Raw genomic sequence first — 13,956 nt, 5'->3', positions numbered from 1 at the left:
TCAAGGAAATCATATGGTAGTTGTCTTTCTCTTATTTCAATTAGCTATTTTTAAAATAAATAAAAGTTGACAAATTTGACATTTCAGGTGTGTTTGTTCTATTTTTTATTTATCTGTAGATTTTTAAAAAGTGTAATGTGGTTCTTTATGCTTTGTTCATTGTATGCATTGTGATACATTTTCCCAGTGGGAAATTTAGCTTTTCTGTTCAGATTTGTTCTCTTTTTGTCTTAAATCCTACTCTAATCATATATACACAATGGAATATTTCTCAGCCACAAAAAAGAATGAAATCTTGCCATTTGTAACAACATGTATGGACTTAGAAAGTATTCTTCTAAGTGAAATAAGTCAGAGGAAGACAATACCATATAATTTCACTTGCATGTGGAGTTCAAAAAACAAAATAAACAAAACAAGACAGAAATAGTCTCATAAATATAGGAAACAAATTGTTGATTACCAGAGGTGGAGGAAGGGTGAAATAAGTGAAGAGGATTAAGAGGTGCAAACTTCCAGCTATAAAATAAGTAAGTCATGGGGATGTAGCATAGAGTACAGGGGATGTAGTCAATAATATTGTAATAACTTTGTATGGTGATAGTAACAAGACTGATTGGAGGATCATTTCATAATGTATAAAGATATTGATTCACCATGATGTACATGTGAAACTAGTAAGATATTGTGTGTCAGTTATACTTCAATAAAATAAGCATAATTCTGGAGACTGAATTTAACAGACTTTTTATACAAACCATCCCTTGTCTATACATACATCATTAAAAATTAGGAAGAAAATGGTACAATAATAACAATTCAGCATTCATGAATAGGAGTATAATGTTAAAAAATGTATCTTTTCCAAAATTCTTTCTTTTCCAACACCATTATCTGTGACCAGGAGCTGGCTAGTGCTAGACTGACTATTTGGTACAGGATGATGAATAAAGGATACCTGAAATGAGGGGAAAAGAGAAAGGAAGCTCCTAGGTATACGCGTCCAGGGATCAAAGACTGAAATGCACATCAAGTGCTTTTTGGTGGAAATCTGAATTATTTTTCATTCATATGTATTATTCTACATGCATTTCTTCCAGAGGAAATCTTTTTGAACTGAAATTCCTTAATAAAAAAAGTGCAAACTTATAATATGTTTCTCTGTTTCTCTTTTTTTTTTTTAGTATTTCTGCTTTGCATTGAAAAAGAAATAATAACATCATTAAATGATTAAATTGTTTAATGGCGTCAAACTATTTCAGCTTAGATTGTGATATAACTGTCCATTCTAATCACCAATCAGATCATGCTGAAGAAATCTAGAGTTTCTTGAAAATAAATTAGAGTTTAGGTAAATACATAGGAATATCATTAGTCTTCACAATTAATTCATTCTTTAAAATGTAGCTACATTTTGCTATCTACTGGACATATAACATTACATGTAAGAATTCTCTTATAGGGCAAAATATTCTAATTTACATATTATACCAAAACAGTATAAAGTTGCATATAGAACTGAAATAACTACTATAATAAGTGATGATAAAGCTTTAGATATGATAATATATTTCTTAAGTCAAACATAAATTCCTTAATAGGTCTGAAGTCTATGTTGCTTTAAAATACTTTTTAAAAAAATCAAGTACGCCTATGGGCTGAGAAAAAAGAAATCATGTTGTGCTTTTGTGTTTCATTAAATAACAATTTTGTTTAATTTAAAATTAATTGCAATGTTAGAAAAATATGACTTAAGGGTATTTTTTTATACATTGCTACAATAACTAATGAAGACTCTTCATGCACCCTTCATCTCTGACTGATTTCTCTGTCGGCTTTCCCCTCCCCCAACTCTCCCATAACTCTCCTGACTCCAACACATATGTTCCAAGTTCACCAAAAGTCTCTTCCCTTTCAATAAAATATTGCCAGTATATTGGGATTTTTACCATTATGTCCCTGTGCATTAATTGGTCAATAGACACTGTAGATCTTCTCCTTGGGTAAATATAAAAACAGGTTCCATTTCTTTTATTCAGTATAGTAGGTATAGTTCATGGTTTCGCTGGTTCACTTACATTTATCTTGATAACAAGGAATATGAGATAATTCTGACTGTGACACCATGCCCATAGAAAGTACTGGAGTTAATTAGAAACGAAATATATTACGTTGGACTTAGCATATTTACTTTGTTTCAGCAGACATAACTTGGTGTACAGCATGTCAGACTCCACATTACTTTGAGCCTAATATAATGGGAATGGACTAACATGCATTATTAGAGTGCTTGACTTAGAAGATCACATTTTTAATGCTGGCTCTATTGCAAAGTATGATAACTTTGGAAAGCTTCTTGACTATATCAGTTTTATTTATCTATAAATTGAGGGCATTGGACTATAGTTTATCTCTAAGTTCCTCCTAGCTATAAAATTTGTTTAGTTTTATTGTATCCAAACTTAACAGAATGGCAAGCTATCACCGAGAATTGTTAAGTATTTTTATCTTAAATCTTTGGTTTCCATAGTTATTCCTTATAGGCTTCACCTTGGGATATTTATAAAATGCAGATTTTTCACTTCAGACTTGTAGAATCAGAATAACAAATGCATTTAAAAAAGATTTTATGGTGTTTCTGACATAGCTACTCTTGTCTTTGCTGTTTCATAATACAATTTAGAATTTTATGAGAGAAAATAGTCTTTTCTCCTTTGCTCAAAAATATTCAAGGGCATAGAAAGTCATAGTTTTAAAAGCCTGAAAATTAAATGATATATTACTTTTTTGCAAATAACTGAATATGCAGCAGGCAGGTCAATGTGTTTTTACATTTCATTATACAGTATTATCTTTTTCCTTAAGGGAAACTGGAACCTTCACTTCTTTCCCTTTAATAGGCTCTGCAAAGAAACATTGAGCGTTTGTTAGGAGCCAACATAAAAGGATTTGAAAACGCATATATAGTGGAGTCAGTAAGCTATCAGTAAGGTGAACCTGGTTGGAAATTATGTGATGTTCTCTTTCAGAAATGATCTGAATCATACAGAGACAAGGAAACAGTATAGAGTACAACAAGCCATCATCTTCTGATCATTTTCATTTAAAATAAATGTAAATTGTTGAATGAGCTACAATCTATTTATTCATTCAAGAGAACAGGCTTTTGGAGAGAACAGAATTTATTTTAGCTGTAATTTTGAAAAAAAATGTATGGCTTCTAGAAGTCTCCCAAAACCATTATAATCAGCATTAGCTTAGTTTACTTCTTTCAGGCCGTGTGATTTAAAAAAATAAAATAAACAAAGGAAAACGCTGCATCTGTCATGGGAATGTGGTGCTTTAGTATGAGACTCAAGTCAAACTAATTTCATGAATAAGACTGAAATAAAATACAAGAGAAAATTTATCCATAAACTCCCAACATCTTAAAAATGTGGTCCTTAGTTAAAACAAAACAAAACATCATTTAGTCTACCAGGTTCAAATAGAAAGTGATTCTTATCATATCATGGGTTCCTGACGCATAAATGGGGGATGACTTGAACAGTGTCATGCTTTGTCCACATCCTATATAAAAGATAAATCAGTTTTCTGCCTCCTCTGCAACATTATATTTCAGTGTCCATTTCACTGACAAAAGTCATTTTTTTTTAATGCAGTGAGAAAAGAAGGAAAGGAAAAGAAAATCTATCCTGCCAGCCTCTGTTTTGTTCCCACCGTACGGTTTGGGGTTGGAATGCAGAATATGATGGTAGCACTTGTAAATGACTATCCCAGGCAAGCAGTCACTTAGAATTGAGTCCAGGTGACTGAAGATGGTGTCAAGAATGGACTTAGGAGTTCTACTGAAGTGGCTGTGTACCTCAAAGCAAGATTTTCCTGGTAGATAGCCTATGACCTTAACTATCCATATGTTTGCAGAATATTTTTAAATGGAGTTAGTGGCAAGGAAAAGTTCATGTTGCCATTTAATGTGGTAAGTATAAGTAGTGCCTATTTTTTTCTATATTCCAGCATCCAAAGATGAAATCAAGAGCCATGGATTGAATAAACAGAATGAGAAGCTTCATTAACTTTTTTCAAGCTAATGGGGGTAATTTACTGCTTTTGCATTTCCGGGCTAAACCAAAAAAAAAAAAATTAATGTATTGTGAAATGAGAAGTGATCATGGGGACAGATTCTTAGTAGGGTGGGAGAGGGTGTGCCTGGAACTTGAGAATTCAAGGTACAGTATGCTCTTTTAAATGTTGCAGTGAGACTAAAGTAGTTATAAAATCCAAGGCCGAGGCAGAGGACCGGTAAGACTGCTTTGATATTGGTGGAGAAAGAAGGAAGAGGTGGAATAACAAATGTGATTTCATAATGTATTTGAAAGTCACATACTTATCACCTTACGTGTGGAGAAAGTGCTCGGAAAGTAGAGGTGATTTTTTATCACTCGGTAATGGGAAGATGCTCTTTGCTCCCAGGCTGGATCATCTCCTCCATGGACCTTCCTATAGCTCATTTCCTCTCAGTGTCCTTTTTGACTTCAAGGGGTTTTGATCTGATTTAGGCAGCCCACAGGCTGGAACAGAAAGGGAGTGAGACACCAAATCTGACCAAAACTTCTGTACTGCTATGTTAGGAAGGATAGGGACATTGTTGGCTTGGGTTAACTATAAAGGTATTTTTAAGCCATCTGTATTGTTTTTTGGGAGCAAAGCCTTGGAGAGCACTCTTGTGTGATTTTACAAAAATGGTAGTTTCATTGTGTTTGTGAGAGAGCCTACAGGTAGGCTTATGAATCTCGATTATCAAGATCTAGAATGTTTAAAGCTGTGTGGATATAAATTAGAACGCTCAAAGTAACCTGAGCAAGGAAGTTGTGAGGGAGAGGGGAAAAAAAAAAAAAGGATTTTTTTCAAAATCCTTTGATTTTTACTTGATTTCAAAAATCAAACAAAGGAATAACAAAATCAAACAAAGGAATAACAAAATGGTTTCAGGTTTTTAATCTTCCTATCCTGCCTCTAGACAAAGGCAATAATAAGCTAGAGTGAGTGCCCACGATGGAGTATAAATCATTGGGGATCAGTTTCAAAGTCCTCAGACAACGTACTTCATCTTTAGCTCTAGCTTTTGTTTGTACAGGTAGGAATGGCCAAGAAAAGGCACACTGTAGACAGACTGGGGGACCGTCCAGGGCATTGTCCTGAGCATCAGAATATAAAGAAAAACAAGCTCCACTGGGAATCCTCTGGCATTAGATCCAAACATACACAGGCCTGGGTCCTGTGTAATTATCCTGGTTTTATGAGTGGTAGCACTGTTTCTGTGTGAATTCTTTCTTTCTTATTTGTTTGTCTGCTTGTTTATTTGTTTATTTATTTGACAAAGAAAGAGAGCCAGTGAGAGAGGAAACACAAGCAGGGGGAGTGGGAAACGGAGAAGCAGACTCCCCACTGAGCAGGAACCTGATGAGGGGCTTGATCTGAGGACCCTGGGATCCTGACCTGAGCTGAAAACACATGCTTTAAAGACTGAGCCACCTAGGTGCCCTTTCAGGATAAATTTTAACGTGCACATGAAAGTGGAAGCAGTAAGAGGCAAATGTAGGCAACCTTTTAGCTGCTTAATAGAAATAGCACTAAATACAGTGACTCCAGTGCAGTAAGTGGCTTTTTTTGCAGGTAGAATTGCTTCATTCTGATTCTGCTACAGCTCAGCTTCAGTCCTCAAAGCCTCTCCAAAAACAGTAATATTGCAGAGGTTTTCAATGTCCCTGACATTTTAGAGGTAACACTGAAATTTTTTCTTTGAATTTTTTTTTGTAATAATAAATTATATTAGGAAGATAAAGGAAAGATGGCAATAAAATTCTTCTAAAATCGTATCCAACTGATACATAACAAAGACATTTGACAACATTAGTACATTTGAACAAGAAAAGAGGTGCATATGAAATAGTTCTAAATCAATAATCATATTCAGTGAACCTTTATATACATGATTTTCTAGTGACTGTGGAAACATCTTGCAACTTAACATTGAGGGAAAAGTAGTCACTAGAAAATTGCCTGCAATTGTGCATTAATAACAATAACAACAAAAATAGAAATTACAGGAGTCTACTCAGTCGTCTGTGTGGATTTAAAATCTCCCAGATAATAGTCTCCTAGACAGATTTTTACAACTACCATTTCTAGCTAGTTTAAGCTTTGACCCAAGTGAAGTCTTTAAGCAGTAGTTTAAATTTTTGATAATCATCAATATCTCAAGGTTTACTTTGGAGGTAAGCTCCAATCTTTCTTTTGAGCTGCTTTTATTGTGAACAGTAATATATGGTCCAAGATTCTTGTGGTATAATTGCGGACTAAAATAAACGTAACCCATACTACATTAGAAGGAGGGAAGGTTTACCTTGTGCAAATTATGGTTTGCAAATCATATACATGTATGTGTATATAAATAGCCATACAGATATTTGGATTTTCCTGGTAGTATCTTTCAATAACACCTTTAGTTCTCACACAATCAAGGACAGTGTTCTCATTAATTGTCAGATAAAATGAGAGAGAAGAATAAAAAGGAGTCTCTCTCAAAGTGCACATAATCACTGGAGAAAGGAAAGACTAAACTTCTCTGTGGGAATTAATTGGAGACTCCCCCCCAATAAGACTATTTTTCCATACAGCAGAGCCAATGTATCTGTGTCAAATAGGTTTTTCAAACTTAGGTAATGAACTCTACCCTGAAAGCAAAATGGCTCTGAAGAATACAAATATTTAAGAAAGCTATTTTAAGGAGGAAGCAGTATCTGTGTAAAATGAAAAGGTGAATTTTAGTGTCTGAAAGGCTTGACTTTGATTCTTGCCCTCACCTTTTAGCCACAATGAGATACCGAGTAGCTTACATTATCTACCTGTGCTTCAGCTTCTTTGTTTATAAAACAATTGAAATCTCAAGCACAGCTTGCTGAAGCAAAATGTATAAAGTACATATCTATGTGGCTGGCAAAAAGCTCTTCCCTCAAACAATTCTTACACTGTGCCTGGCTAATTCCTCATTCTTCTTACTCAAGTTTTAAATATCACTTCTTCAGGAAAGTCTCCTCTGATTCCCCAAACTCGATTAGAATACCCGAGTAGAGTCTCTTTCAGCACCCCATATATCTCTTCCATAATTCTTTCCATTTTAATTAATTATGTAATTAACACTGTAAATTCCACTGTAAAGACCACGCCTCTCTTGTACTCCCAGTGTCTGGTGAGCACATGTTTTGATTACTGTATATTAGATGCACAGAAAGTAATTATCAAATGTGGTACTTATCAGTCCATCTAAAAAATTAACATGAATATTATTAGCTCTTGATACTTAAGTAGGTGACATTCTACTAATTAATACAAAACATATATGTATATTTGTATTAGATAATAAATATATGTTTGTGAATTCAGAGAGGGTTCAGTGAAAGTTGAAGTAGTCTGAGAAGTCTTGATGTTATATGTGCACATTAGTCTTAGAAAGAGGTCTGGGATTTAGATGGACAGGAAGGAAAGCCAGTCCATTGCAAAGACTGGGATCACAAAATTTAAATAAGAATGTCATGTGACTAAGAGTCTTTGAAAAGAACAATTCAACGCTCCAATTCTTGAGTCTTCCTCCCTATTACTTGACTTGCCATCTTTATTTTTCCAGAGATAAGCAAGTGCGTGGAATGATTCTGCACTAAATACCTATTTTGTGAATGGATAGAAAAAGAGAGAATCAGAGCGCATGGTGGCATTTTCTTTCTAACCTTTACTTCCCTTCTAAATTTGCTTTTTATGCATTCCATTATTTAAGGAAAATCCTTACTCTTTCTTTTGGAAATTGTAATCAGAGCATTTCCAAGTCACAGTGAACTGGAAGAAAATGTTTAAGGGTTAAGTCAATAAATACAAGTTTTCAAATATATGAGTGTGACCTGGGCAGTTTGGGGTCACACATCTGCAAAGGAGATAACTCTAAAGTAGTATGGTCTTTTCCATATATTTTTGCTAATAAATTCCTAGTGTTATATTAAATTGAACTATTACCTTTATCCTTCAAAACTGAAGACGTCTTCATGGATTTTTCTTTTCTAATTTCTGCAAGAGGAATCATGGGAAGAACATGTTACAAGGAATCACAGAAAAAGAAAAAGAAAAAATACAGCTCTGCAAGTTTCTTCATGTTTTTTGTTTTTGTTTTTGTTTTCTGAAGCTTAACAACTCAGAGAGTGGCTCTGAGTTGGTATTCAAGACAGACATATCTCCTGTTATAAATTGCCTGTAAAACATCGACTAAATGTGCAAAAGATACAAAATAAGCCCACGAATTATTATCACAATTAGCAAACTATCATAGACACATTAAAGGTAAAAATAAGATGCTGTGGATTTTGAGGAAAGAAGATATAACAATGGTCGCTAACATTGTCTATTCACTATATGTCATAGGGAGCGTTCTCTACTGTTGACCATTCAACGTTCATGACAACCTTGTAAGGTAGGTGGATCTTGTTATTATTTCTGCTTTTCACTTAAAGGGATTAAATAGTTTCCAAGGTCACATGGCTGAGACAGGAGGACTAGAATTTGAGCTGATATTTCTCTGAACTTAACCACAAGGGCCCTGTCTCTCCCAGCTGAATGATGGGATCAGGAAAGGCTTTGGCAGGTGGTACTGAGGCGGACCTTGAACATGGAAAAGATTTAGATAGACATGGAGAAAATGGAGAGCAAGACACATTTTAGAAAGATAGAAGAGAGCAGGAGGAGGCTTGAGCTGGTCACTTGTCAGTTCGGCTGGGTGAGTCACGTGTAACCAACAGAATGCAATGGAAGTTATGCGTGTGACTTCCTGGGCTAATCATGAAAGCCAAGTTCTTTCCACCTGCTTCTCCAGGGACAACAGCTTGGAGGAAGCTGACCGCAAGGTAAGTACTCCAACCACCACTCTAACCACCACTAACTGGGTGGTTAGTACTCTAACCACCATGTTAGAAAAGCTACACACAGGCACCCTTTCAATAGGTCCTGCTGAGCCTCCAGCTTCACTGCTAAGTGAGTGTATCATCTCAGACGTCCAGAAGATGATCACTTTAGATGACTATAGCCTAAGCCCACATTTGCCTACAATCATATGAGATACCCAAGTAAAAACTGCCTAGTTGATCCTTCCTAAATTTCTGACCCTCTAAATCATGAGCACAGTAAAACTGTCTGTGTAAATCATACCACTACGTTTTGAAGTGGTCTGTACACAGAAACAGCATTTGAAACCATCGGCTAATAAGTAACAACATACTGCAGCATGCTGTAAGTTGTCCACTGGAGCTCTGTAGATAACAGAGAAATGATTAATAGCTCTATTTTATAATTGGGAAGGTTTTCACTGAGAAGGGGCCATTTGGGTTTAGGCTCCTAAAATGAGTAGAATCTCACTAGTCAGGAAATGCCAATTTAATAGTGTACCGGGATGTAGGATGTAGAACAGATTTTAAAAATACTGAGGATAGCTTCTGAAGTTTGTACATGTTTCACATGCACAAGGATAATCTGCCATCAATTGAGATATGAAATGTAAGAAATAGACGCCTTTAGAGAAAGATATCATCCTTGTTTTGAATGTATCATGTTTCGTGTGTCCACAAGATAGGCAAAAAGGAAATGTCTAGCCAATAGTGGGAAACACAGGTAAAGTGCAGATTTTATGCAAGTGTTGCAGAGAAGCAAAGCAACCTGCAGTCTCACTGATAAATGGAAACTAACAATATAATCAGTAACATGAGTTTTGAATCCCCCAAACAAATCTTATTTACTGTTTACATATACTGACTTGACTTCATGAATAAATTAAGTATACAAAGGCAAAATAAACCAGAACGTTAAAAATTTAGTTCTTCATAATACACAAAATTAAAAAAAAAGACTGATGGATTATAATGCTTTGCTTGTATATTTTAAATCCAATCTTATATAATTTGTCTATACTGAAATACCATTCACTTATTGGTAGTAATATACTTAATCTTATGCATTTTGATCAGCTATTATCAAAAGTTTTAAAATCACACAAACTGTGATCAAAATAGAAATGAAAGTCAAGTTTTAAATAACTTACTAGATAAAAATTATTCATTTTAAGAGAAATATACTCAATTTCAACAAGGCTAGGAATTTTTTAAATATTTATTTATTTATTCTATATATAGAGTGAGAGCACAAGAGGGAGGAGCAGAGAGAGAATCTCAAGCAGACTCCACGCCAAGTGCAGAGCCAGATCTCATGACCCTGACATCATAACCTGAGCAAAAACCAAGAGTCAAACACTTAACTGACTGAGCCACTCAGGTACCTGAGACCCAGATTTTTTTAAAGTTAAGGAATTGAATATATCCAATCAAGATTAAGAAATAGGCAATAGTATTTGCTTTTTTTCTAACATGGTCCTGTAGAAGATAAAACCCATCTATAGCAACAGTGTTCTAAAGAGTTTGTTTGTTTGTTTGTTTAATGCCTGTGAAACACGCAAAACAAAAAACTGAAATAATGGACAATCTTATAACGGAGGAAATCAGCACTAGAGTTTTTCCATAGCACAAGCATAAATATTTTGAACCTCAAGCAATGTGTTTAAAGGAAATAGCACAAATAAGAATGTCTTTGATCTGACTGCTATTTATTTTTCATTGCTCTGAATAATCAATTTCAATATCAATTTATTATTAGTGACATTAGGATATTAAAAGTGTTTGTTGGAGCATTATGGTTTGATATCAATATCACATATAACTATATTTTAAAAGGAAACAGAAACTGGAAGTTTTAAAAAGCCTAACAGAATAATCAGACAATTTAAGCCTCCTGGCTGTGAAAAGAACCAAACTCAAAACTGTTAACCTTTCTTACCCAGCGAGCTTTAATCAGGTGTTCAGAAATGTCATTTTTTTAAAAAACTGTCTTTCTTACCTCTTTTGAAGATACAAGATGTCAGCTGATTTGAGATATTTTTTTCAATGTAGCAAACGTTTAGGATTTTTCTTCTAATGGAAAGAATAGTTCTAAAGAACCATAGATCATATAGCATCAAAAATATTAAAATTGTTTCAAGCATTTCTACTGCTTCCTAAAGTGATATAATATTGCTCCTAAAGTGATTTAATTGTGATTAATTGCATGGATTTTTAAAATATTTATTATGTGGATACTTTACATGCATCTGTTATTATTTTCTGTTCATTTAGACATAATTTTTGACAAATCAGAAATATTTTAGAAAAGGCATTCTATAGAATTTAATATTTTTCCAAACTTCAAAATATAATTTTTATAAATCAATACAGAGAAAAGCATTCTCAAGTTCTCTAAATGGTTTAAAAGCTGTGCTTGTAATTCCCATGAAAGAAAATATAATATATTGATGTTTATTCAATAATAATTTTGAATCCTCCTTAAAAGATGTAGTCAGAGTTTAATTTTACTGGGACACTGTCCATTAACTTTGTAATTAAGTATGACTTGGTGGGAAGCTATCTTTAACTTTGTCTTTGTCCTAATGATACATTTAATCATTCCCTATTCTGTGGGCTACAGCACTTGACACATATAATTGCAACATTTTAAAATGCTTTTCTCTAAATATCTGTTCAAAAATCTTTAATTAAATATGTTTCCAATTCAATTATATTTACATGTTGGTATCTTTTTTGTTTTAACCTTGGAACCTTCATTGCATTTCTTTCTTAATCGTACATTTTATTAAAAAAGAATATAATTTTGTGACTGATATTATCATCTACCTGCAATTGGACAGCTAATTGAAGAGCATAATATGAAATATGCTTTGAATGACATCTGGACAATGCTGTCAGAACTTGGAGACTGTGCTGAGGTGTTCCTCAAGATATTATATATAAGGCAAATTAGACTATTCTCTGAAAGTTACGCTTCATAATCAATACAGAGTGGGAAGAGTGAGTGAGCTCAGAAAGTACCAACTACATAATACTATAAATACACCTCCGAAGGGCTTCCTTGCATTACTCAAGCGCTGTGGAGATCTCGGCAAGCGGGGCTGTGTTAATAATATTAAAACTGTGGCATAGACCACAGCATAAACATTCAAAACAGCTAACAGATATAGAACTTGTTCAATACACATCTTGCAATCACAATGGGGGAGAAAGTCTTGTCCAATGGATTCCGTATTCTAGTCCTTTTGATGAGCTCTTCCCTGTAATAGTACAGTTTTTCAAATTATCTTAGTTGAGGGACTCTCTCCTGAAATCATCTAAATATCCCTTGACATTAAATTCTGATTGAACTTTATAACTGTGATGATTTTAGGCTGTACAGTTTGGCTGCAGAGAATGGACCCTTTGACATGCCTTAATATTCTGGTCCTCATTACACATTAATAATCAGAATACTGATTGGAATTCTGGAAAGTACCTCAGTGGGGTGCATTTTAGTCATTTTTGTTCAACTCTGCCCAGCTGTTTTGGGAAGATCAGCAATATGCAATGATTTAAAAAAGGAAAATAAGCACTTCTTTATATATTTGGGAGCTGAAATAAACTAGGACATTGTAGGCACAGAATTAGCTACAGAGTCCTAAATCTACTATAAAAGATTTTGTTTTTCATGGAAAACTTTATTAGTCATTAATTTTTTCTCATGTAATTATTTCCCAGCCAGGATGCCAAAGCTCTCATGTTTGTTTAAAGAAAAAATATTATTACAGGGATACAATTTGCTTGGTGGCAGGCAAAGCTAGGTCTTGGTCATTCTTGTGTTAACATACAATGATGAAGCATTATTTTATACCCTTAGGCATTTTACATATGATCTTTCTACGAACTGAATGTTTGTGTCCCTCTGAAATTCCTATGTGGGAACCTAAAACCCAATGTGATGGTATTTGCAGACAGGGCTCTGGAAAATGATTAGGTCATGAGATTAGAGTCCTCATGAGTGGAATAGTACCCTTGCAAAAGAGATAAGAGATAGCTGATCTCCGTCTCTCTTTTTCTCTTTCCTCCATCAGGTATATAATCAGAGGGAATCTGTCTGCAAACCAGCAAGAGGACTCTTACCAGAAGCCAAACTGACTGGCACTTTGAACTTACACTCCCTAGTCTCCAGAACTGTAATAAACTTCTATTTAAGTCACCCTGTCTGTGCTACTTTTGTTACAGGAACCTCGAGTTGCTCTCTTTAATTTCTCACTCATTCCAGTGAGTTAGGTATTACCTACATTTCATAGATTGACAGCAAAAGCTAAGAGGCAAAAACTTGTCCAAGGTCACATCTACTAAACAGAGGTGGGAAACTTGAACCCAGACCATCAAACTACAAAGGTAGAGTTAAACTACTAGACTATACACTAAGAGAATAGTGGGTTATAAACTAAATAGCTTGTCAGATGTCCCTTCAGAATGAACAGTGAACATGTTTGCATCACCACATCATATCAATTGTTCTCCATAACTACCAGATTGCCATAGCTTTCCCAATACTTCTGAAGGCAGACCATGTCATCTGATACATACTAAGAATTCAATAACTATTTATTTAAAAAACTGATAAATTTGTCAATTTTATACTGACCACATTGTATTAGGAAAATTACCTTTCGATATTTACATAAAAACCTAATAATCATTATAATATCTTTTATGGTTAGTTATTGCCTGACTTTTAATCCTAACATAGCTGTTATCAACTGAAATGAAATAGCTGATATTTGACAGTTTTATCATCAAAAAAAGCATATATTCCAATCTAATACTTACCTAGCATTTTTTTTCCTGGAAGTTTAACTCTAGCATTTTACTTTTTGTTGTATAAGAAATATTGGATGTGGAATTTCCCAAATTGGATAATCTCATATTCCCTGTGTTCCACTGATTCATCCCTCCCTCCTCCAAAACCCCTGACAAC

General features: G+C 34.4%; 1 protein-coding gene and 1 long non-coding RNA gene across 23 annotated transcripts in view; one reads left to right on the top strand and one right to left on the bottom strand.

Annotated features, from left to right (window-relative positions):
• Positions 1-13,847, top strand: part of LOC309864468 — a 664,253-nt gene extending 650,406 nt beyond the window's left edge. The window contains exons 5-8 of one of the 4 annotated variants that reach the window (XR_014311542.1): positions 4,018-4,096; positions 8,470-8,518; positions 10,229-10,365; positions 13,061-13,847. This is a non-coding gene — a long non-coding RNA (uncharacterized lncRNA). The remainder of the gene's footprint in view (positions 1-4,017; positions 4,097-8,469; positions 8,519-10,228; positions 10,366-13,060) is intronic. The other 3 variants (XR_014311540.1, XR_014311541.1, XR_014311539.1) reach the window with 3 other exon arrangements.
• The window catches only part of TRDN (triadin), a 379,193-nt gene that overhangs the window by 92,126 nt on the left and 273,111 nt on the right, over positions 1-13,956 (bottom strand). For 17 of the 19 annotated variants that reach the window (XM_082729949.1, XM_082729966.1, XM_082729962.1 and 14 more), the window contains one exon: positions 8,068-8,118. The exons of 1 other annotated variant lie outside the window; for it this stretch is intronic. In XM_082729949.1, the coding sequence (XP_082586075.1) occupies positions 8,068-8,118 (51 nt within the window). Of the gene's footprint in view, positions 1-821; positions 959-8,067; positions 8,119-13,956 lie in introns of those variants that run through there. One more of the 19 variants, XM_082729959.1, reaches the window with a different exon arrangement.

The sequence above is a fragment of the Mustela nivalis genome (genome assembly GCF_964662115.1).
Source record: "Mustela nivalis genome assembly, chromosome: 5".
NCBI classification, from domain to species: domain Eukaryota; kingdom Metazoa; phylum Chordata; class Mammalia; order Carnivora; family Mustelidae; genus Mustela; species Mustela nivalis.
This window is presented reverse-complemented; position numbering and strand designations above follow the sequence as displayed.